Consider the following 25865-nt stretch of genomic DNA (forward strand, 5'->3'; position numbering starts at 1 on the left):
TTGTAACTTCTAACCCATGAGGGAAGATGAGATGACGCGTCTTTTCTTTTAATTATGTACATTATAATATTCTGTTTGTTCCAAAATAAGACTTTAAATTTAAGAATCCAAAAATACTAACGCAGGATATCTTGCTTTGTATCACATCACAAAGAGTTGTAAAGGTTATTATTAAATTCGTCATTAATATAAATGTCAATTTACGTATATGCCAAATAATGACGTTTTTAATAAATAAATAAATAAATACATTCGCAAATTTGATGGCAGGCCGTTAAGCCTCTACAAAACAAAAATCTTTAAATGTTTCGATATCATATTTTTCGAAACCGGAGGGGGGAATTACCTCCCTATGACCACTGGAAAACAATTGGTTGTTAAACGTGAGAATTCAGCTTCTATTACACACTCGCTATATTTTTAGAAGTTACAACAGAAGATTTTGTATTTTTAAGGTAAACGATATTATCAAAAAATTTGAAATTGCATTTTTTTTTATAAATTGATGTAAAAATCCTAAAATAGTTAATGATAATGGAATGAAGGACTTATCAAAGCTAACCTATAAAGTGTGCTGACGGCGTTTTAAATCAGCTTTACACAAAAAAAAAACATATTTTAAAAAGCTGACCCAAAACGCCGTCACTTACATTTACATTTGTAAATGTTTCCCGGGATCATATTTTTCGAAATCGGGGGGGGGGGGGGTAATTACCTCCCTATAATCACTGAAAAAAATGACTGCTGAACGTGAGGATTCAGCTTTTTTTTACATACTCACTACATTTAAAAACATTTTTTAAACAGAAGGTTTTGTATTTTTAAGGTAAACGATATTATCAAAAAATTCGAAATTGTATTATTGTTTTTTATAAATTGACGCAACATTCCTAAAAAAGTTAATGATGATGGAAGGAGGGACTCATCAAAGCTAACCTATAAATTGCCCTGACGGCGTTTTGGGTCAACTTTACAACAACAACAAAAAACATAATTAAAAAAGCAACACTTACATATTGATTATGCATTGGTTATATCTTTTATCATTTTAGCTTCATGGACACTAAGCTGAATGGTACCGCCTTATTTCGATTCTCGCGCTGGCACACACACACTAACATACTGGCAAATACTCTGAACTTCGCTAAAATTTGCTTTCTTTTATTTTGAAATTTTAATTTTATATTTAAAAATTGTATAAAATCTCATCCTAATAAAGTGTCTTCATTACGGATATATTCTCCAATATCTGCTTGATGGAAACAAATAATCGCCATTGGGTCTGTATGTCTGCACTCAGCCGTTGATTTGGCTGCCACTCCAAAACCCTAAAATAAAAAAAAAATAAACATAAAAAACTAATTGGCTTAAACAGTATTTTATCTGATAAGCAATGTTTCTTATAATGTTAGGGCGACACGGTACCTTATAGTATTATCCTATCTCGTTCATTCCTTACTTTTTTGACTGGCATAGCCAAACTACTTAGAATTGAATAGGCGGTCTTGCCATGAGTTGTAGAGCTTAGACAAGAGATCCGAATAAACGACATAAAACTAAAAGCAAACAACTGCGTTTCCGGAAATCTTATAAAAACATTTAACTTCTGCCGTTTCTTACCGGAAACAGAGACGTTTTGTTCTAATTAAATTTACGTTGTCTGAAAGTGTGAATACTGTTTTGTTTTTTTTATTATATAGCGCCAAATTATATTCATTTTAATTCAGGAAAGAGCAGTCCCTAAAGATATTCTAATATATATGCTGGGAAAACGTTAAAAACTACCTCGAAGTAAATACCCTCTTAGCAATATGGAAGGTTTCGGAGCTCCCTGTGTTGCTACCCACTTTTATTGACAAGCTTGCTGACAAAAGGAACGTGGAATTTCATTATATTTTCAATCAGATTTGATAGTCAAAACACAGATGCTCAATAGCTCTGAAAGATGGCTAGTCTCCTGGGAGAATTCGTTAATGGGGCCTTTGCCTTTGTGACGGTTACCCGATACTGAAACTCGTAAAATGATTTAACGCATCGCATGACCGTAACTACAGTGAGTACAAAAATCCATAATGTTTCGTTAAATTAATTTAGGAGGAAATCGCGCAATTACAATTACATATATAGGATATATTCACCTTTGTCTAGCAAAAACTTCGTTTAGTGGTTTTTTTAAAGACCCTCACCCCGCTCTCACAGGATTGTAAGGTTTTGGGCTTCGGCCCTGGCGAATGAGCCATGGAATATCTCGCAAACGGAATGCGTAATTTTAAAGGATGTGCAGTTGCCCCATCGCTCTTCAATGCCATCATAGGCCCTAATTATACTAATACGTATAATTTTTACAGCCCTCCCTCGGCTTTGCCCCCATTGGGTAGGAATTATCATCCTTCGATTCTTTTATCTCCCTCTTGAAATTTTAAGCATCTTTTCTCAATAACTTATGGCGCTTACCACCTCTTCAAAATTCTGATATTCTTTCTTTGGGTATTTGGCTGAATACTAAAGATTGGTCTGATATTTATAATCTAAACAATTTTGATGAGAAAATGGCTACCTTCCACAAAAAGCTAATTGATAGATTTCAAATTTGTTTCCCAGAAAAAAACGGATTTCAAAGATGCTCCAGTGGTAAGCCCTATATTAGTCAAACTATAAAAGCACTAATTAGCACCAAATTGAAGCTTTCCAGAAATGGTAAACCGGATAAAGCCAATAAACTAAGAAAATCAATTAAAAGAGAAATTCGTAAATTGACTCGGTCGTACTACAAAAATAAGGTCGAAGAATTGTTCACTAATAAACCAAAAAATTGGTATTCCGAGGTTAAAAAGCTGTGTGATAGGAGGCTTGAGCAGCTTAGATTCAATCTACCCAAGTCCTGATCTTACTGCTAATAATCTAAATAAATCCTCACTTCCATTGTCCAGAGCCTTCCAGCATTATCTGATCAATTACCAATAAACCCTTTCCCCCTCTTTCCCCTCTGTTTCCCCGTCTAAGTTAGAAAGAAGGATTGGAAAACTAGGGAAAACAAGCGTTTGTCCTTTGGATATCCCGTTTCCTCTTATTATTGCCTTTAGTGGCTTCCTTTCAAAGCCCTTGTCTGTCCTGTTTAACGAGACTACCGAGTATGGGCGAATTCCAACAATTTGAGAAAAGGGTTTTATAACCCCTTTAAAAAAGAAAAACGGAAAGCCTAGTTTTAAAGGCGTTCATCTTATTAGTCTTACCCCTATTTTTTCAAAATTGAAAAACTCCTATTTTCTCGAAACTTTGAATGCGAGTGGATTCCTCCTTTACAATTAGGTTATTATGATGATAAAGGCAGAACAGATGCAATTGATAATATAGTAACTTTAGTTGAGAATAATAAGAAGAGAAATTTGTTTAGTTTTATTTTATTTTTTGACATAAAAGGGTCTTTCGAGTATGCTTCGCATCTGGTATAGCTAATAAAAACTTTACGATAAAGGCTCTCCAAATGGCTAGTTAAAATTAATTCATAGTTATTTATCAAATCGTGTTGTTTCCTAGGACAATAATGTAACATGTGAACTAAAAAAATGTTGTCCCCAAAGAGGTATTCTATCACATTTCCTGCGATGAATAAACATTGATGATCTCTTATGTATAAAAATTGATGATGATAGTACTATGCTGATGATGTTTGTGGTAAAATTACTGCAAAAAGTATAAATATGATCGAAAAAGCTGCAAAAAATGTTTTTACTAATTTCGAATCATGGGTTGATAAAAAATAAACTTACTTCTGATCAATATAAAACGGAGGCTATTCTATTTACGAATAAAAATAAGATGCCTAATGTAAATATTTTTCTTGTAGGAATTAAATCCAGGATAAAGTTAAATATTTCGGGGTTATTCTCGATAAAAAGCCATTGTGGAAAGTGCATATCTCAGAGAGAGTTAGTACTGCTAAGTGATATTCGGCCAAATTATTATGTGCTGCAAAGACAACACGGGGTCTGAAGCCATATGCTCTTCGTAAGTTGTATATATAGTTTAGAAAGTACCATTTTATATGCTTCTTCTGTTTAATTGGCAGCCCTCAGAAAGAAAAATGTTCAGCCCTCAGAAAGAAAAATGTTCAGCGATTAGCTCAGGGTGTTCTTCTAATAATAATTTCTAAATCTTTTCGTTCAGCATGGACTGAGGTAATTACACCTTTAGCAGGCGTATTACCTAACAATATAGAGCTATTGAATTGGCTGTCATAAGGTATTGCAGAAGGGTCGCCCATCCTTCTGACTTCCATTAGTGAAGCCGACTTTCCTTGTATTGAAGAATTCTACCAACATAGAATTCTATAAATATAGCATAGAATTCTACATATATATAATTCTATACCAACATAGAATTCTATAAATATAGCATAGAATTCTACATATATATAATTCTATACCAACATAGAATTCTATAAATATAGCATAGAATTCTACATATATATAATTCTATACCAACATAGAATTCTACCAATATAGAATTCTCTCCAACATAGTCATTATACAGATAAATGTATAGCTGAATTACTTGGTACAGATTTTTTAGATAAAGAGTTTCCTACTAGATTAAATACTGTTTATATAAAAAAAAAATATTCTTTGTAATAAATGGTTCTGTCATTTTGAAAATAATATTAGTATACGGCCTAACCACTTTTTCACCAATAAAGATGAACTTACCTCAGCTTCATTATAAATTAACAAATTTATAATGTATATATAATATAAAACATATATTATAAATATATATTATATTATATAAATATATATATATATATATGTATATATATATATATATATATATATATATATATATATATATATATATATATATATATATATAAAAACAAATTTATATATCATATAAAACATTTATATAAATATCAAATTATAAACTAACTGAGCTCATTACTGAACATTGCCGCCTAAGTTACTTATTGTTTAAAATTGGGAAAACTGCTTCTCCTTTTTGTGTATGTGGGGTGCCGGAAACGTGTCACCCTTGTTTATTTGATTGTCTCTGTTTTTGTCGTTATCGTTTTACCGGCTAAGCGAATTAGATGTCCCATTTCCATTTAACTTAAATTTAGTAATTAACAACAAGAGTGTTAGAATAATCGTTATGAATTATATTAGAAATACAAAGCGCTTAAACATTGTCTGATTATTATTACGTTGTTATGCCCATGGCAGGGGGCCACAACCAGTCGTTGGACTTGTGATATATATTTGGTATTAGTGTGTATTTTTCCTATGTATTTTAGTACTTTCCTTTAGTTTTATTTTTTTAGTTGATTTTTGTATTTTAGTAGTTTGCTTATGTATTTTTCTGCAGTTTGTGAAATACTATGTATTGGTTTATTCACATAATAAAATCATATCATCATCATATCATATTATCATTAGTTTTTTCAACCAATTATGAACAATCATGCACGAATTTAAGCTAATCATGCATTTTCAAAATAAATGATTCGTTAGACCTAATGAAAAGTAAAGGGCTGAAAAATAGACTAGTAGATACAACTTACCAAAGGTAAATCCGCCATGTTATAGACAACAACCCCTTGATATTGTGAAGTGTTCTCAGTAATTCTTCCCAGACCAGACTTCATTATGTGATTTCCATAAAGAAATTGCTGCTCTACTGACGGCTTCACCCAGATTTTGTACTGCAAAAGATAAAATGGCTAGGAATTTATAAAAAAAAAACAATGGCTTGAAGCTACGGCATGCTATATTTTTGTTTCTGGGATTTACTCTTTACTTCGTGAGCTATCCTTGAGCTAGCTTCGTGAGCTATCCAAGTCGTTTTCATCCTTTCCGGTATTGCAGGTTTCTGGTTTATTTGCTATTCTATTATCAAAACACAGAAACCACTCAGTGGTTCATCAAAAAAAAAAACACACAAACAGTAGTTTATCAAAACAAAAAAACCACTCAGTGGTTTATCAAAACACAAAAACCACTCAGTGGTTTATCAAAACAAAAACACTCAGTAGTTTATCAAAACACAAAAACCACTCAGTAATTTATCCAAACACAAAACCCACTAAGTGGTTTATCAAAACAAATAGTTTATCAAAACACAAAAACCACTCAGTGGTTTATCAAAACATAAAAACAACCAAGTGGTTTATCAAAACAAAAACAAAAACACTCGGTGGTTTATCAAAACACAAAAACCACTCAGCAATTTATCCAAACACAAAACCCACTAAGTGGTTTATCAAAACAAAACAAAACACACAGTAGTTTATCAAAACACAAAAACCACTCAGTGGTTTATCTAAACACGAAAACCACTAAGTGGTTTATCAAAACACGAAAACCACTAAGTGGTTTATCAAAACAAAAACACTCAGTGGTTTATCAAAACACAAAAACCACTCAGTAATTTATCCAAACACAAAACCCACTAAGTGGTTTATCAAAAAAAAAAAACAGTCAGTAGTTTATTAAAACACAAAAACCACTCACGGTTTATCCAAACACAGAAACCGCTCGACACAAATTTACCTCTAACAGCTACACACGGCTGAGCCCACATCACCGTCTTCTCTGACTGTTTAATGTTATTTAGTTTTATATGGATAATAATTTTGTTGTTATAGTTTTAAGTCACTGTCATGTTCTCAATTTGTTTGTTTAACTGTTTTTCTTTCATTTTCTCTTAATCCTACTCCACTATCTCCAATTTCTAAGCTGGTTATAAAAAAGGAAAGAGAGATGTGGCTATATCCAGTCATGTGCTGTCTTAGTTTCATAAGCCTTTATAGTATGTCATCCAGTTTCAAATGGTCGCCGAATTACTTCCGATGTATTTCTTTCATTGCACAATATGTCATTTATTTTGTAGTGTTTTCAAAGAAGTTCCTGTATCATAAATATTTTTTAAGCGCCGCTCTACAACAAGGGGCGCTAATTAGAGAGGGAGGGACAATTAGCTAGTGCTACCAATCAGACTTTGAAAAATATCTTCTTATTTCTATTGCATAGCTATTTTCCATTTTATCATCCGTAACTGGTCAGTTTTTGCCCCCCCCCTACATTTTCGTAAACCGGCGTTACTGTTCAGCTCGGCTATAAGGAATACGAAAGGCTTCAGGTGACACATCGATCAAAAAGTCATTTATCGATCCTACTAAAATCAAGCACGCTCAATTGACTGGTTTAATTAGAATGCACGTATTCTCTTTCATTCTCGAGATATTTTCAATTTAAAATCCAATCAAAATGCATCATAAACCATTTTTACCAGTTTCGCGAACCTAACAGCGTTCAGTGTACGATCCTTCTACAGTCACGAACACAACGCATTTTAAACCGTCGACATCGTGTTTTTGGGCAAGTGTCTGTTATAGTGCCGACCACTCAGGTTGTTCAGCCATTGACACATTGTAGAACCGGTTTCTTTCGTTAGTTTCTTTCAGCTTAGCGTGAGACAAGGCAGAGAAAAGTGACAGAATAGATGGGAAATATATAATTTGGACTATATATTTGCATACTAGGGGGGGGTAAAGTATGTGGACAGTGAAAAGTCCAAAAACAATTCTTACATCATAATATGCAGAATAACTGTACTGAACACAATTTGCATGCAGATCTTGTATAGTTTACCCATCTACCCACCCACCCTTCATGCGCAAATATTTAGCCAAAATTTGTTTCTAAAGTATTATATTTTTATCATACTTAGGTATATTTCATTAGGATTAACCTGGCTTCCTTCACTTCTCGAGTGGTCGGCGCTATAACAGACAAGTACCATTCTTGCTTCTCCGTAACATCTTGGAAAATGTTACTTAACGCCTTTCGTATTTCAACGGCCGAGCTGATAACCTAAGCCAAGACCAGGTCTGCATGCACAGAATCACCAAATATGATATGAACGGAATCACCAAATATAATTTAATGTCAGCTTTGACATTAATGATATGAGGTATGAGGTATGACATTTGGGTATGAGGTTGAAACCTTCAAGGGATGTCAATAGGGATTTTGAACTAAATCAGACAACAGTATGTACATCAATGAACAGATTAGAGGTTAGTTTAAATTTCTGGAGAAAATGGAGGGGCAAATACAACTAATGCTATAAACTTGAAGCTTTCAAGGGTATGTTCAAATATATCATAACACAATAAAAAAGACAAAAACAGAGAAAAAGAAAAAGAAAAGACAAAAACAGAGAGAAAAAAACAAAAATAACGTGCAGTCGGGATGTCAAAAGGGTGCATCTAAAAAAGGAGACAGACATTCAAATCACAGTTACTAACATGCATTTCAATCAATTGATGTTTCTGGAAGTTTTATTGTAGATATAATAAATTCAAAATTAATGGATTTGAAAGGAAGAAAATATTGTTGAAAGTGAGCATCATATCAACATAAAAATTACGTCGGCTGCTACAAAATAATTCATACTGACAACAAAGCTTATCAGGAATGTTTGACTAGTTTGAGCAATGTTTTTCCGTTTTTTAATACCAATTCAAAATAAAATTTTGTGTTTTCAGTAAAGCAAAAATAGCTCTAATTTTTTTTTTACCGGATTTCAGTGTTTGTTGCAATTCGATGTCATTTTGGGTTTCATTTCTTCAATTACGCTAATTTTGTTACAATTTAGTTATTGCACTGATGTACTAGATACAGAAGCTAATTGTAACTTATCCAGCTTATTCTCACGTTATTGATTGGATTTTGCCAAAATTTTGCAATAAGTATGGTGCTCATGTCGTTTTGACGAAAATGAATACAATTTGAGATTGTTATGTAAACTTAATGCCAAGGAAATAATAATTTCACTTTTCCATAAGCCAGAGTTTGTAATTAGTCTGATGAAGTGGAAGTGGAGTATTAATAATCTTAATAATCTATTTCCAAGAGGACTACCTGAAGTTGTTCAGCCACGCTTTCGTTTCTTCGACCCAAGTTTCTATTTTTGGGTGGAATGATATATGAACTCCACTTGTCTCTATCACCAATTGTCTCCTATCCACTATCTCCATATAATCTCCATCTATCTCTATCACCGTTCGTTCAAGCTGACAAGCAAGTGGGCAAATTTATAAAGTTATACAAGGTTTTAGCCTTTTAAATGGGGCTAAATTTAAACGAAGGACGGTACTAATTAACGTACATTTATGGATTTAAACATTTTAAAATCAATTAACCAGGGATTTAAGGGACCAGTACTTCAAATTATATCTTGATTAAGCATAGGTATGATCTGGAAAACCATCAGAAATTAAATAAAAAAAAAAGGTTTACAACTGAAAGCAAGGAACAGATTTACAACCTATTTGAAAAGATTATTTTTTATATGAAGGGGGCTGTCTCCTCCTTAGCTCCCTACTCTTCACTGTGAAGTTTGGCTTTTTTCCAAATTTTTTAAGAATATTTGCAATCGGAAAAAAAATTAAAGCACTAAAAGATTTTGTTTAATGACGAAGGTGCTGAGAAGTGCGAAGTACCCTTTAAATACAGAGTAACTTATATTTGCTTTAAGTCTTAAACTTGCTCCTTACTTTAGTTGAAAAACCTTTCGAGATTTTTAGCCCCATCTTGCCTTTGATGTGCATACTTCTGGTTCCTCGTACAGAAAACGCAAAACTGCTCCAAAATCTCCAAAGACCTTCCTAACTTTAATAAAGCTCAATCTTATCAAACATTAAATAAATAAATAAAAGTTTTTTCGACTGAAAGTAAGGAGCAACATTAAAACTTAAAACTAACAGAAATTATAACGTATATAAGGGGGTTCGCTCCCTAGTCAATACCTCGCTTTTTACACTAAAGTTTGAATTCTGTTCCAACTCTTTAAGAGACTCCTGAATCACAAAGACTGTTTAATTAGAATAAATAACTCTTATGAAAATACTAAAAAAAATTTAGCGTGAAGAGCGAGGTATCGACTAGGGGGCAAACCCCTTCATATACGTAATAATTTCTGTTCGTTTTAATCTTTAATGTTACTCCTTACTTTCAGTTAAAAATAACTTGTTTTTTTATTTAATTTCTTATCGTTTTTTTTAATAATGCTGGGATATCCCCCAGAAAAAATACACCCCTGAAAACGTCTGTATACTTCCCAATCATCAATACTACATGTAAACAATGAGCAAAGTAAACAGCTTGCAACCCTACCCAGGAGAATGCGGGGATTAATTCATCCTTAAAGAAATAGTTATTAGATTTTTTGACCATACCCAAAATGGCTCTCTCAAATTTTTGATCAGGTGATTTTGGGAAAAAAGCGTGGGAGGGGGCTTAGTTACCCTCCAATTTTTTGGTCACTTGAAAAGGACACTAGAACTTTTAATTCTGTTTGAATGAGCCATCTTACGATATTCTAGGACCATTGGGTCGATACAATCACCTCTGCGAAAAAAAAAACAACAAATAAACTAGCATCTGGATCATTCTTCTGGTAAAAAAAAATACAAAATTTCACATTTTCTGCAGATATGACCTCTACAGTAGGGTTCTGTGACACACTGAATCAGACTGTGTGATTTTCATACAGATTCTATGACTTTTAAGGGGTGTTTCGCCCTTTTTTTCGAAAATAAGGCAAATTTTCTCAGGCTCTAAAATTTTGACGGGTAGGAATGAACTTGATTAGAAACTTATCTGAAACCAATATATATTTTTTAATATATATATATTATTTATATAATATATATATATATATTAATATATATTTTATTATATTATATATATATATATATATATATATATATATATATATATATATATATATATATATATATATATATATATATATATATATATATATATATATATATATATATATATATATATATATATATATATATATCAATATAAATATTATTTTTATTATTATCTGATAATTATGTATCTGAAACCAATATATGGTTTCAATTGGTTTCAAGATTCCGTTTTTTAGAGTTTCAGTTACTATTGAGTTGGGTCGCTCCTTACTTACAGTTTGTTACCACAAACTATTTGATACGATCAAATACATATAGTTTTTAATGAAAATACAAACTGACATTAAAATTGAAAACAAACCAAAACTAACACTACGAAGGAGAGGGGCTATCGCTCCAAGAGGGTAGCAAATATAGTTAACTGGCGACTGCATGCGTTTCATTTACTGATATCCTTTCAATGCATTCTGGCCCTGCTCACTCCTAGGGCAAAATCTTGATTAGGGTGCCCCCACCCTCTTGTCTCCCAAAATTTTCAGGCCAAATTTAAAAAATAAATTTCATTTAATACGAAGAAATGTATTTCTTTAACTCTGACTTTTATTACTTTAGCCTCTGAAAAATTATTAATTATCTCATCTCAATTGATTGCTTCTAATTATTCCGCGTTCTATGCTCATCAACGCTAAAGTATTTAGTCGCTCCCAAAATTTTAAGTCACAAAAATTCTACATGAATTGTGAAACGTTTTTCGAAACACAAAATTTTTATGTTTTAAAAAGTGCAAGACAAGCTTCTGGAAATTCAAAAAAAGTAAAATACATAGGTGAGTCAATATTTTGGTTTGAATCCGAGTTTAACGAGCATCAAACTTATTTTTATATTTTTCTCCTTCCTTTTATCTTCGCGTTTTACTTGAATTATTGTCAGCACTGCATTGTATTTAGTCCCTTACAGGTTATGGCCATGTTAGGGCCATGTTGGCTGTACCCAGGTTAGGGCTAACCTACAGGTTAGGGCCATGTTGTAATGTATCCACATTCTTAAGAATAAACCAACCTACTATTATTAAATCTTTTATTTGTAATAGATATTTATTTATATTTTATTTAATATTTTGTTTATATTTTATTATGTATTTAATTTATGATTAAACACAAATTAGAATTAATTAAAAGTTAAATATAAATAAAGAAAACAAACCTGAGCATACGGTGCTAAATATTCTAAAGCAGTAATATGTAAATGGAACTTCTTTGTCTTTGTGAATTTACCGAAGCAAGTACCAATACTGATTAAACTATCCTTATCAATGACGGCAGCTTTTCGTAACACTTCCTCAGACATGTAATACACTCTATCTTTATGAAGGCGGAAACAATAGGGTCCATCTGATCTATCTATTAGTAGTTTTATGTTTTCTCCAATGCTAAACAAAAAAAAAACAATTAGAACACAATGCAGTTAAAACAGAGAAACTTTAAAAGCACCAACTAACTTTATCTTTACTTAGACAGAAACTATCGGGTCCATCTGATAAATCTACGAGGGTCCATCTTGAGGACCAAAGCGGATCAATAAACTTTATTTTTATGGAGACGAAACAATAGGGCCCATCTCATAAATCTACGAGGGTCCATCTTGAGGACCAAAGCGGATCAATAAACTTTATTTAAATGGAGACGAAACAATAGGGCCCATCTCATAAATCTACGAGGGTCCATCTTGAGGATCAAAGCGGACCAGTAAACTTTATTTTTATGGAGACGAAGCAATAAGGTCCAGCTTAGAAATCTACAAGAGTCGATCCTGAGGACCAAAGAGAACCAATAGGTTTTATTTTTATGGAGAAGAAACCATCGGGCCCATCGGATAAATCTACGAGGGTCCATCTTGAGGACCAAAGATGACCAATAAACTTTATTTTTATGGAGACGAAATATAGGTTCTATCTGATAAATTTAAGAGTGTCCATCCTGAGGACAGAAGAGGACCAATAAATTTTACTTCGACAGAGTAGGAACAATAGGGTCCATCTGATAAATCTACGAGGCCTTCCCAAAAAGTAGATTACGTTCTTGCCAGTACCCGTGAGGAGCAGGTCTACACCAGCAATCTTGGTGTCCAGGCCTTAAACTTCTCAGCAGGGTGTAACTCCCACTCCTTGGTGTTGTTTGTCATACTTTTTACCCCATTTCGCTCTTTCAATCGAGATAGGGAAAATCAATACCTAGCTAAAATCATTCTTTTTTCACTCTTTTACGAATTGATGATAAAAAAAACGTTCTAACGAAATAAAAAAAAATCAAATTGAATTACTCGAGTCGAAGAGCACAACTGCTCTTCAGCCCTTTTCTCTGTAACTTATACCTCTGTACTCTGTAACTTATACCACGCTGCAACATCCCGCCACCTTTGCGGCGTTTTCATTGAAGAACAAGATCAACTTACCAAATGGAGAATCAAAATAGCTGTCATAACAGCCAACATAAATGTAAAAGCAATCATGTTTCTTGGAAATAATTAAATGAGTATGTCGCCTTTCTGCAGCAAGGTGATACAAAAGTAACTGCCACAATACAAGTTTCATAATCTATCTTCTTGCTCTCAAACTGATAAATTTCTGAGAAAACGTTTTGCACCAGCCAGAAAAGTAACTAATATTTTGTTCTAGATACCAGTACAGGCCATACTGTCAAAATGACAAAAAAAAATTAATAATGAAAATATGATTTAGCCACATGGGCCTCCAGTGAGAAACATATTAACAGATTAGTATCAACAGAGATATTGTTAGGTCAACACAAACAAATCGTATACTATTTGAGATATTTTATGAGGGCCCAAAGGCCCTTCTCTGCTTAAGTACCTGGCACCTATATAAAAGAATATATCCCAAAACTCAGCAGTCAGAATGGCTGTCTTCTAAGAGCTGTTCAATCTGCTAAATGTGGCATAAATAATGTTTGTGATTGATATGTCTATGCCAGAAGGTATTGATATTTTATATGTGATATAGAATGTGTAGCAAACAGTCAAAAGAGGGTGGACAAGGTATTAGTATGTAAGGCTATTGCAAGGTGGAAAATCATAATTTACTCCCAATCAAAGATACTCAATGAATTTCTCCAGATGCATCAGTTGAACAAATCATGGGTCCGCTCCTGGTATTCTTCATGAACCACAAAGGAGGTGACTCAGCAGAAGATCAAGGAAAAGTACTTCAAATTCTTGCCTTAATGCGTGACCCCTCAGTGAGAGTTAGTTTGTACTTTCTTTTGTTTGTCCTACAGAAGGTCAATATACTGAACAAAGACTTTCAGAGAATTGAAACATGGATGCACATGCTTTTGAAGAGTTTGCAGGCTTACTTGTCAGATTTACTTACTGAACTAGATCTAGTTAAAGTTTGGTTAGTCCCACCTCATTTCCTCCAGCTTGACCATCAAAAGTTGAGGCCAAACGCGCTTTGCCACATGAGAAGTCTGCTTATGAATTAAACGACTTATTGAGTGCTTGGCAGGTTCGTCGCATCCCAGTAAGGTTTCACAATTTCTTTGCAGAGATGTGCTCAAAAATGAGCAAGCAGACAGACTAAAACAACTCGATGTTGTAAAATCTTAAAAGCTTTTACCCTGATGCTGCCTTATCTGGATATGTGGACACCCTTGTGCCTCTGGTTCAATGGTTTTTCAAACTTACTAGGGCAATATATGCATGCCACTACTAATTCTTCTACCACTGCTACTTTTACTGCTACTACTGAACTATCCCAACTACTCCTTCTATTGCAACTACATGTAAGGCTAAGAGTATAAAGATGGAAAGGGTTCCAAAACGGTATATAATCAATATTTTTGAAACAGATGACCATATCAAGATGAAACCTCAAGGTTATCATGAGGGGGATGTTCAACTGACCAAAAGGCAACATGTGCATCCTATTGCTGCTGTTAATACTGCTCATGCTACTGTTACTACTATTACTAATACACCACTATTGCTTCTACTACTACTACCATTACTACTATGATACTACTTTTAAGGCTAAAAAAACTGTTTTCCTATTTTAGCAATTGAGATAAACTAGCACTTGAACAAGGTCTTGATCTTACTCAAGGTCTTGAACTAAATGGCAAACAATATATGTAAACAATGGACCTTTTCACTGTGCTGAATAAAATGGTTATCTTGAGATTTTAATTGGGTCTTTTTGGAAAAATGATGGACGTGGGAGGGTGAAGGTTGTCCTCCAATCACTTTTGACTCTTTAAAAGGGCACTAAAACTTTCAGTTTCAAATTGAATGAGCTCCCTCTGAAGTTTCTATGACAAATCCTTTTATACAAAGTGCCTTGCTGAAAAAAAAAGAAAAACTAAATAAATAATATACATTGGTCTTTACTGAAAGAAAAGTGCCAACATTACCCTTTACTTAGGCAGCACAAAGCTGCCTATGATTTTAATCTATTTCAAGATTTTTTTTTCCAAACTTAAAAAATAGATTTACAAGTCATTAAACTTGGTAAAATGTGGATTAAGCAACATATAAAGCTCTGAACACTTTCCTTGTGCCTTATTTAAGCTTTGGATTGGTTTCTGAATGTATTACTTTTGTACAAAAAGTACTGTCAAAGGTCATAAAAGTCACTGCCCTTTAGATGCCCAGTAGTCATCCAGCTAAACACCATTTCAACAGATAACCTGCTACAAAATCTACTATACCACCTAGAAAGTGGAATCACCCAACCAACTGAGGCCATCATAGCTGTGTATACTCCTACACTTCCCCAATTTTTTCAAATTTTCACTCTTTAACCCCTCTCAAGAAGCTCTGACTTCCTCTAAATCCTTCCTTAGTTCTCTTCTTAGGCTATTCAGGGATAACCTGATTTTTGTTTGCCCCCGATGGATGGCTAAAAACAAAAATCTTTGGCATTGGTCATCTGCAAAATGTGGCCCAGCCATCTCAACCTTTCTCTAATGATAACCCTAGATGTCACACAAATCACAATTTCATACAACTTGTTATTGGACATACAATCATTAAAACAGGTTCTCAAAAATATCCATAGACAATTCTTTTAGAAGGCATTTAACAAATCCTCCATCTTTCAAAGCACCCACATTTCATAATCATACTGGACCTTTGTCATTAATTTTGCTTCCAATGTTCTAGTCTTGGTTTGTAGACTTTTCTTCTTATTATTCCAACTTTTTATAGCTGTACAAAAAGACCCTGTGATTTGGCTATTCTACTTTTCACATCTTCAATACATCAACAATCCTTACTAATAATAGTATCAATTGAGTGAAACTATTGTTTTAATTGATCTTGTTGTCACCCTTTTGCCTTCATTTACTCTTTGTCTTCATTTGCTCCTGACCTAAGCAACTTAATCTTCTTGACATTAATTTTTGAATCTATTCTTGTGCCCTGAATTCCCAAAATCCCCAGAAATTGAAAATTTCTATCTAGGATTAAAATCATCTGCATAATCCAAGTCTAGGAGATTTTTACCTTCCCATTTGAATCCATGCTCTTCCATTGCCATCGTTGTGTTCCTTGGACAAATTCAATCAAAATGACAGTCAACAGTGGAAATTAGGCCTATCATAGACAAAAAATTCAAGTTTGAACATAAACTTGAAAAATACTGCCTAATCTTGGACATGGGATCTTAGTTAGATTGCAGTGTCTAAATTATAGACAGACCCAATCATGGATAAATTCAATGAAAGTCAGGTGTTGAAAAGCAGAATAATATTTTTAAATAGGCTAGCATGTTAGAGTAGCTATTGAATAAGTTTAAATATTAACAATGAAAATTAGATTGTAGTCAGTTAATCCTAGCTAGCCCAGTTCAAATCATCAGTAAATCCAAACTACCAGTATCATTACAGAAGAGAAGCCCTTCTTCAGGAAACACTATAAAACAAAAAGCACAGTATCATTTGATTTCTTATTTTATCCTAGTTGTAATGTATATAGTTGCATTTGCAATAATACTCCTAGGGGTCATAGATAATACTCCTAGTGATCACAGATAATACTCCTAGTGATCACAGACTATGTATAAAACCTAAGAAAAAATAAATAACAAAATTGTTACTTTTTAATTTGCAACAAGTTTCAACTAACCACATTTCAATCCAATCTTTCCAATTTCTTACATGCTTTTAAATCATTTTTTGAGCAATGAAATTCTTTGATTTATATGCCAGGCTATCTAATTATTCATCATCACTTTTTTTCTCCCTCTCTTTAGCTGGGTCTTCCTAGATCACAAAATCAAAACAATTCAACAAAACAGAATAGTCTTTGCCATCTGTACCTTAAATCAGCCAATAAACTTAACCAAAATACAAATATTCAGTGTAAAATACAGTTAATTGTATAATTATCACTTTTTAGGATGTTTAATTGACAAAACTAGCTTTTAAAAATGTTTTCTATACCCTAATGAATGTTCCTATGTCAGCTGATTTCACAGGCAGATTCAAGATATTGACAGCAAATACTATTTGTTGTACCAAATTGGTTTCATTTTCAAATTTGGACAATAACCATACAAAGAGCATAAAATAAAACATATACTGGTGCTGCTTTTTTTATGTAAAGTGCTGCTCTTGCAGCTTGGAGCAATCTAAGGATTTTTCCTTACAAAGCTCCAGAGTTGATGATTGAAGTTGTTCTCATTGTTGTTTAGTGACCAGGTGCAATGGACAACCAGTAGCTCCCCAGTCAAGCTTATACTCTCTCAAAAACCACTCAGCATCCAGCTTTTGTCTGAAAATGTCAACAGGTTTAGCAGTAGCTGTGTCTTCAGAGAGTTTATCCTAACCATTGATGATTCTTCAAGAAAAGAATTGAGTGTGGACTCTGATTAAGGTAGACTGTTTAAAAGTTTCAGTTTATGACCTCTGGTTCTTGAATTAGGAGCAACAATAGGAAATAATGCAGGGAGAGTCTGAGCCTTCATTCACTTGTAGGTTAGAATAACATTGTCTCTATTTTTCCTGTTTACAAGTGTTAGGAGTTTCAGTTTAGAGTTTCTAGTCTTGCAGGGTAAGAAAGTTCCTGCATGCCAGACATTACTTTGGTGTCATGTCTCTGCACATCTCTCAAAACTTTCATGTTTATTTTAAATATAAGGAGGCTAGAGCCATTCCAGCTTCAACTTTGAGACAAACTAGTCCTGTACACCAAAGACTAATAACTTTGGTAGAACATGTGGAAAGGGTTCACTTAATCAGCTCCAGAATTGAACTAGCTCCAGCAGCAGACTTCTTAGCATGGGTACTGAATTTTAGTTTCTAGTTAGTGGTGACTCTAAGATCTCATGCATCATCTACACAGGAAACCATTTATGAGGACAATCAACTACCAAAAATTGCCATTGAAGGTTACATCCATGGTTCTTGTCCTTGCAGTTGCCCTCTAAAGCACTGGAAGGAGAACGTCTCTGACTGCAACCTCCTTAGTCTTCTAAGATTGGCACAAAACAGAGAGCAGTATAGGGGACAAATACATTTGCTTGTGATGAGAGAGGCTCTGAGACAATGACCAAGGCTGGATGGGATATAAGTCAAGTAAGTCAAGACTTTTTTTTGCCTTGGAAAGTTGTTAGATTGGGAAAAAGGAAACTTTCAGTAATGAATCCAGGGCCAAAATCATACTCTGAGAAAATATTGCCAAACTACTATATTAACCCTCTTTTGATTTCTATATCTTAGAAATTTGTCTACTTGACAGGTATATACCTATTGGAATTTTGAAAAAAACAACTTAGCCTAATACATTTATTTTTATTTTCTTTTTCTCTGGTTTTAGTTTTGAAAATGCCATTCTAATTATTTTAAGCAGAATTTTGCATATCTTTGAAACCTCAGAAACTGCAATTGAGCAAAGTTGTGAAATTGAAAATACTTTTCTTGTACTTCATTAAAGCATAAAATCTCTTTTTGTAAGGTTTCATTTTTGTAAAACAAGATTTTTTAAAGTTGTGGCTTCTAGAAAGAGAAGGAGGTAACTACTCAAAAATAGGGTAAAAAACCTCTTTTTAGGAAAGCCCATTTTTCTTTGGTATTCTGGAAAAATAGAGATGGGTTTTAAGACTGTCCCTATTTTACTACAGAATGACACAATGCAAGTGTAGGCCCAATCACCTCTCATTGGAGCCATGACAGTAGGAATAATTTGTCATCATAAATTCAAAATGTGGTCTCTGTTTTGACAAGTTGTTAGAAAGAAAAAAAATAATTTAATTTTTGCAATTTATACCATTAAATATCATGCTATAAGTTACATTTTTAGAATCAGAAAACAATCAGCTTTCTTTTAATATGCCAACAAAACTGAAAGGATATATCCATTAAAATAAGACAATTAGTATTTCCAAAGAAAAGTCCCTCTAGATTAGCCAATAAACTAATAATTTTGGTAAAATTCTAGTTAATTGACTTCTTGCTATCTTGGGAAGGGTTTAGGTTAGGAAATTGAAACTTTCAGGGATGAATCTACAGAATAAAGTATGTCCTGGGAAGGTATTTTCAAGCAACAGCCTCTACTCCTTCTCCCTCTAGAGGATCCTGACCTTTAAAAATATGTGTGTTAGAAAAGTGAAACCTTGCAAAATTGATCTCCTGCTTAATTGAAGTACAACAAAATTGTTTTCAGCTTCATAACTTTCCTCAATTCCATTTTACAAGATTTTTAAGATATGCAAATATGAATATATTTGTCAATCCCTGCTGCTGAAAATGAATTCCCAATTTATACCTGATTGTACCTTTTCTGACATTCAAAAAACGATTTCATGGTTAATAGTGAATTAGAAAAAGAAACATAAAAGAAAAAATCCTGGTAAAATTCTAGTTGATTGACTTCTTGCTATCTCAGAAAGGGGTTAAATTAGGAAAATGAAACTCTCAGGGATGGGCTTACAGCCTAAAGTAGCCTATGTCCCTGGAAGGTATATTGAAGTACCTACCTCCCCTCCTTCTCCCTCTAGAGGGCCCTGACCTTTGATTACTTCCAAAAATATATGTTATGAAAGTGAAACCTTGCAAAATAGATCTTCTGCTTGAATGAAGTACAGCAAAATTGATTTCAGCTTTATAACTTTGCTCAATCCCAACTTATAAGGTTTTAAAGATATGCATATACATTTCCTAAATTTTGAAAAAAAAAACATTGATATGGCTCAGAATTCTACTCAAATAACAGGAATTGCATTTTCAGAACTAAAGGCAGAGAAAAGGCAACTGGTAAGTGAAAATTAAGGTATAATGTTGTTTTGTCAAAATTTCAATAGGTATAGACCTGTCATGTAGGTGAATTTCAGGACCCTCTAGAGGGAGGAGTAGAGAAGGGTGCTTCAAAATACCTTCCCAGGACAAACTTTGGCCTCAACTTCAACTCAACTTTTTCTTTATTCAACTCAAAAATACACAAACAATATTATGCCCCAACAGAGAGCAGAGCTCGTAAGGCTGGGACAGTGCAAAAACATAAGAAAAAACATCAACATCTCATCATAATAATGATTTCAAAGTATAATACAGTGGAAGACACACAAAATAGAAAAAAAACTCATAAAAGATAAGTAAATGTATAAATATTGGGCAGGAGCGGCGTGGGAGGCCGTCCCAGACACAGGGACACAAAAACAAACACACAAATAAGAAGAACAAATAATTTAAATTTCCATCATCAATGGTGAATAATCAAAATTTTTAGCAAACAATCTTTAATATTTGCTTTTTTAAATTTAGCTGAGATTTTTGCTGAGACTTTTGGGATGGATCAAACAGAATTTTATCATTCAGCTTATGATTGTTAGCAATGAAGGGTATTTGGTATCTAATCAAAACTTTGACCTTTCAGAGCTTACAAAAGAAATTTGATACATCCTAGACCTCCAACAATCCAAACAAGGAAGTAAGATTAACAGAGATTTGTCATAGAAATAATTTTTAGAATTTTGGATTTGAAAATGCCATATGGAAGTATTTAATATTTGTATATCATTTAAATCTAACAAATTTAAGAAGAGGAATAATGTTTTAGTTTCCAAAACATTTTCAAGTTTTGAAGGTCGATGTAAGAAATTTCCAAGTATTCTTATTGCCCTATTTTGTAGTACTTGTAAGGGTTTTATATGCTTCCAAAATGTATTAAGATATACAACTGAGCAATAATTCAAATAAGAAGTAATTAGAGAGTGGTAAATTATTTTTAAAATGGTAAAAGTAAAAATATTCTTCACACGGTACATCGACCCAATATTTTGAGCAAGTTTTAATCTTAAATACTCAATATGATTATGAAAAGACAAAAGGGGATCAAGAAAAACTCCTAAATAATGATATGATTGGACCCTACAAATTTTTTGATCACCAACCTGTAGCTCCTCACAAGAAATCTCTTGAGTGGAATGTTTTGAACGACCAAAAAAAAAATAAAATTAGTTTTCTTAAAATTCAGTACTAGTTTATTAGAAACAAACCATTGATTAACTGAAGTAACACTTATAGTCAAATTTTCAATCAATATCAATGAATCCCTAGCTTTAACTGTTATAGCTGTATCATCTGCAAATAGAACTGCATGGCTAATATTCTCATGCAAACCTCGGGGAAGATCATTAATATAGATCAAAAATAAAAGTGGACCTAATACTGAGCCTTGGGGGACACCAATATCAGTAAGACTTTTTAAATTAGTCATTTTTCCACCAACATTTACTGTGATTTTGCATCCGCATAGGTATGATTTAATAATTTGTAATCCTTTCCCTCTTATGCTGGAATTTATCAGTTTGTCAAGAAGAATTTCATGATTTAAAGTGTCAAATGCTTTTTTTATATCATAGAAAACAGTAGCCACATGGAAATCATCATCTAAACAATCATTTATTTCTAATAAAAGAGCTGCAACTGCTTGTTGATGTATCCCTGAAAGTTTCATTTTCCTAACCTAAACCCTTTCCAAGATAGCAAGAAGCCAATTAACTAGAATTTTACCTTTAGTTTTTTGAAGTTTTAATCTTTAATATTTCAGCCATGCTTTTGTAAAGGTTTGAAATGAGACCTCTTCTGAAGAAAACATTCAAGAACACAAGAGTAAATTTTTAAATTGTTAATTTTATGCTCAAATTTATAGTCTGGTTTGTATGTTTGACAGTAAACTTTTAGACAAGCTACTTTTTCCTATCTTGGAAAGTGGCTAGGATAGGAAAATAAAACTTCTAGGGATGGATATACAGACTAAAGTATATTCTTGAAAGGTATTGTAAAAACTCACAATACAATTGAGCAAAATTATGTAAAGCTCAAACTGTCACATCTTGTTACCAAAAGGAATTAAGAAGACTTGTAGGCCTATATGTCAAAGAATACCTAAAACTCTAAAGCTACACATCAATATGATTTTCAGCTTATTCAAAATTTTTAAGATCAAATACTTGAAATTATGGTAAAATTCTAGTTAATTGACTTCTTGCTATCTTGGAAAGGGTTTAGGTTAGGGAAATGAAACTTTCAGGGATAGGTCAACAGGCCAAAGTTTGTCCTGGGAAGGTATTTTGAAGCACCCTTCTCCACTCCTCCCTCTAGAGGGCCCTGAAATTCACCTACATGACAGGTCTATACCTATTGAAATTTTGACAAAACAACATTTTACCTTAATTTTCACTTACCAGTTGCCTTTTCTCTGCCTTTAGTTCTGAAAATGCAATTCCTGTTATTTGAGTAGAATTCTGAGCCATATCAATGTTTTTTTTCAAAATTTAGGAAATGTATATGTTGGGATTATAAGTTGGGATTGAGCAAAGTTATAAAGCTGATATCAATTTTGCTGTACTTCATTCAAGCAGAAGATCTATTTTGCAAGGTTTCACTTTTATAACACACATATTTTTGGAAGTAATCAAAGGTCAGGGCCCTCTAGAGGGAGAAGGAGGGGAGGTAGGTACTTCAAAATACCTTCCAGGGACATAGGCTACTTTAGGCTGTAAGCCCATCCCTGAGTTTCATTTTCCTAATTTAACCCCTTTCTGAGATAGCAAGAAGTCAATCAACTAGAATTTTACCAGGATTTTTTCTTTTATGTTTCTTTTTCTAATTCACTATTAACCATGAAATCATTTTTTGAATGTCAGAAAAGGTACAATCAGGTATAAATTGGGAATTCATTTTCAGCAGCAGGGATTGACAAATATCTTCATATTTGCATATCTTAAAAATCTTGTAAAATGGAATTGAGGAAAGTTATGAAGCTGAAAATCATTTTGTTGTACTTCAATTAAGCAGAAGATCAATTTTGCAAGGTTTCACTTTTATAACACATATATTTTAAAGGTCAGGATCCTCTAGAGGGAGAAGGAGTAGAGGCTGTTGCTTGAAAATACCTTCCCAGGACATAGCCTACTTTATTCTGTAGATTCATCCCTGAAAGTTTCAATTTCCTAACCTAAACCCTTCCCAAGATAGCAAGAAGTCAATTAACTAGAATTTTACCAAACTAAAACCAATAAAAAAGAAATTGAAAACTTAAAATTAAGGTAAAACATGCTTTTCAGAAATCAGATAGGCATTGACCTGTCATGAAGGCTATTTAATCTTCTAAGCTGTAAAATTAACAAAGGGTACATATAATACCGTTATTTACCCCACCTAAACAGTTGCAAATCTACTGTTATTGCCAAAAGTGTAGCCTTCAAGATGAAAATTATGCTGTTTGGAATCTAGGTTGGCCTGTTAAGAGTTTGTAGCTCCAGATTGAAAACAGTTGTTTTAAATTTGCTATTTAAGGAAAGTGAACATGCTATAGTTATCGTAAATTATTCTTTTAAATGAAAGTTTACATACAATTTTGACAGTTTCTCAAAGAACACCCTTGTTTCTTCATCTGTTAAAGGTCTCATGTTGAACAGGCATGCAGATACTGTTTGAATTACGCGCTACTTTGGTTGCAAGATTTTTCCATTTTCAATTGTTAGGTTAAATGTATTTGTTTGGGCGGCGGAAACAAAATTGTAATTTAACTCAAATTTAACTGATTGAATTGTAATTTAACTAAGCAATGCTACAGGATGGAAAATCCTTTAATTGCTCCAAGTTGCAATTTAAGGTAATTTAACAATTCACAGAAACGTGAAAATGGAGGAGGGAAATTTAAACAAAATATTATGATTAAGATCAATAAGTGTTGCAGTAGCTTTATCTCAGCTTGTTAATACATAACCTAGGGTTCAACCCCAAATGACGCCAAAGCTCTGGAATTCAAATCATTTAATGTTTCAAAGTGTTTATATCTCATCGAAAAAAAAAATATACCAGGTGATTTCACCAAGTAAAACAAAATAACCAAGCATTTGCAAACTATAGGTAATTATGGCAAAAACCAAACACCAGTTCATAAGCTTTCCAAAAGCTACTGTTATATACAGTACACTTACATAAATTATCCCTTACGTGAAGGAAATGGATCGAATTAACAAAAAATAATAATTCGATTACAAAAGCGAAACAGTCAGATGGACTATCAAATTTATATAACTTCAATTTGCCAATATCTCTTTATAATGCCTTGATTTAAATTTTGAAAATTCAAACTGAGGAGTCAATTTAATTGATGAAAAATTTATTTTGACTAATCGTGAAAATTGAAGGATAATCAAGTTTCTATGACTTTAATTTGTCAATATATCTTTCTAATGACTTAATTTACATCTTTTTGACGCAATCAAACTGAGAAGTCAATTTAACTGAGGTAAAATTCATTTTGACTAAATGTGAAAATTAAAGGATAATCAAGTTTCTATGGTTTAAATTTGTCAATATCTCTTTTTAATGAATTGATTTACATTTTTTTTGACAAAGTCAAACTGAGGATTTATAATCTACTTCTATGACTTTAATTTGTCAATATCTCTTTTTGATGACTTGATTTACATCTTTTTGCCACAGTCAAACTGAGGAGTCAGTTTATTTGATGAAAATTCATTGTGACTAAACATGAAAATTAAAGGATAAGCAAGTCTCTATGACTTTGTTTGAAACTATTTCTTTTTTATGACTTGATTTACATCTTTTTGACACATTCAAACTGAGGAGTCAATTTAATTGATGAATAATTCATTTAGACTAAATGTAGAAATTAAAGAATAATCAAGTTTCTATGACTTTAATATGCCAATATCTCTTTTTAATGACTTGATTAATATCGTTTTGACACAGTCAAACTGAGGAGTCAATTTAATTGACAAAAAATTCATTGTGACTAAATGTGAAAATAAAAGCAAGTCTCTACGACTTTAGTTTGCCAAAATTTCTTTTTTTATGACTTGATTTACATCTTCTTGACACATTCAAACTAAGGAGTCAAATTTAATTGCCTCCTGAAAGTTTTAGTTTTCAGGAATGTTGAGGGTGATGTTAAAAGCTGATCGGAGGGGAACTAGTCCCCCTCAAATTTCCGTTTTAATAGCACTTCCCTATAATATACTTGTTCAAGATCTGGTATAACCATCGTGACCAAAATTTTCGAGAAGTGAAATAACTATGCCCAAGGGGATGATGTAACCCCCACAAGACTTTGGTCAAGTGTTGCAAGTTATATAAGTTACCCATTGTTTATACGTTTAAGATTGGTTATTTGCAAAATTTGGTTGTTCGATCCTGAGTCTTAAAAAGGCGAAGGGGATTAAGGTAGAACTTAGAAACTGTTGAAGGAAACGTCTAACAAAGTTAAAAATTACGGTATGCAAAAGGCTCGTAAAAATAACAACGCAGTAATATCTAAGGAAAAGGCAGGGGTATGAAGCCAAACCATTAAATGCATACAGAGAGGGGCGTTAAGAAATTAAGAGGGGGCAACCAACAACTCCCCTCACTTGACCCTTAAGATGCTCCTCTTGGTATTGATAGAAATTCTAATAAGCCAATTTTCATATTCATAATGCCTAATATCCATGCTACATAGGATACCAAGTCTCAACAGCCCTGAAGGCAAGGAATACAAATAATTTTTTTCTTTATTACTTCTATGCAGGATACAACAGTGGGAAAATGGGTGTGGATATATGATCCTAGGCAGGCACGTAGGCAGGAATTTTTTTCGGGGGGGGGGGCCAAAA

The 25865-nt window shown here is 33.0% G+C and overlaps 1 protein-coding gene across 1 annotated transcript; it reads right to left on the bottom strand.

Annotated features, from left to right (window-relative positions):
* Positions 1 to 1150: 1150 nt before the first annotated feature.
* On the bottom strand, positions 1151 to 23703 carry LOC136024968 (60S ribosome subunit biogenesis protein NIP7 homolog). Its single transcript, XM_065700575.1, has 4 exons — positions 23596 to 23703; positions 11927 to 12152; positions 5558 to 5698; positions 1151 to 1328 (listed from the first exon to the last, which is right to left on the bottom strand). Exons 1-4 carry the CDS (start codon positions 23649 to 23651, stop codon positions 1206 to 1208), a joined length of 546 nt encoding a protein of 181 aa, XP_065556647.1. The 5' UTR covers positions 23652 to 23703; the 3' UTR covers positions 1151 to 1205.
* Positions 23704 to 25865: the final 2162 nt, after the last annotated feature.

The sequence above is a fragment of the Artemia franciscana genome, chromosome 1, assembly GCF_032884065.1.
Source record: "Artemia franciscana chromosome 1, ASM3288406v1, whole genome shotgun sequence".
Lineage (NCBI taxonomy): Eukaryota > Metazoa > Arthropoda > Branchiopoda > Anostraca > Artemiidae > Artemia > Artemia franciscana.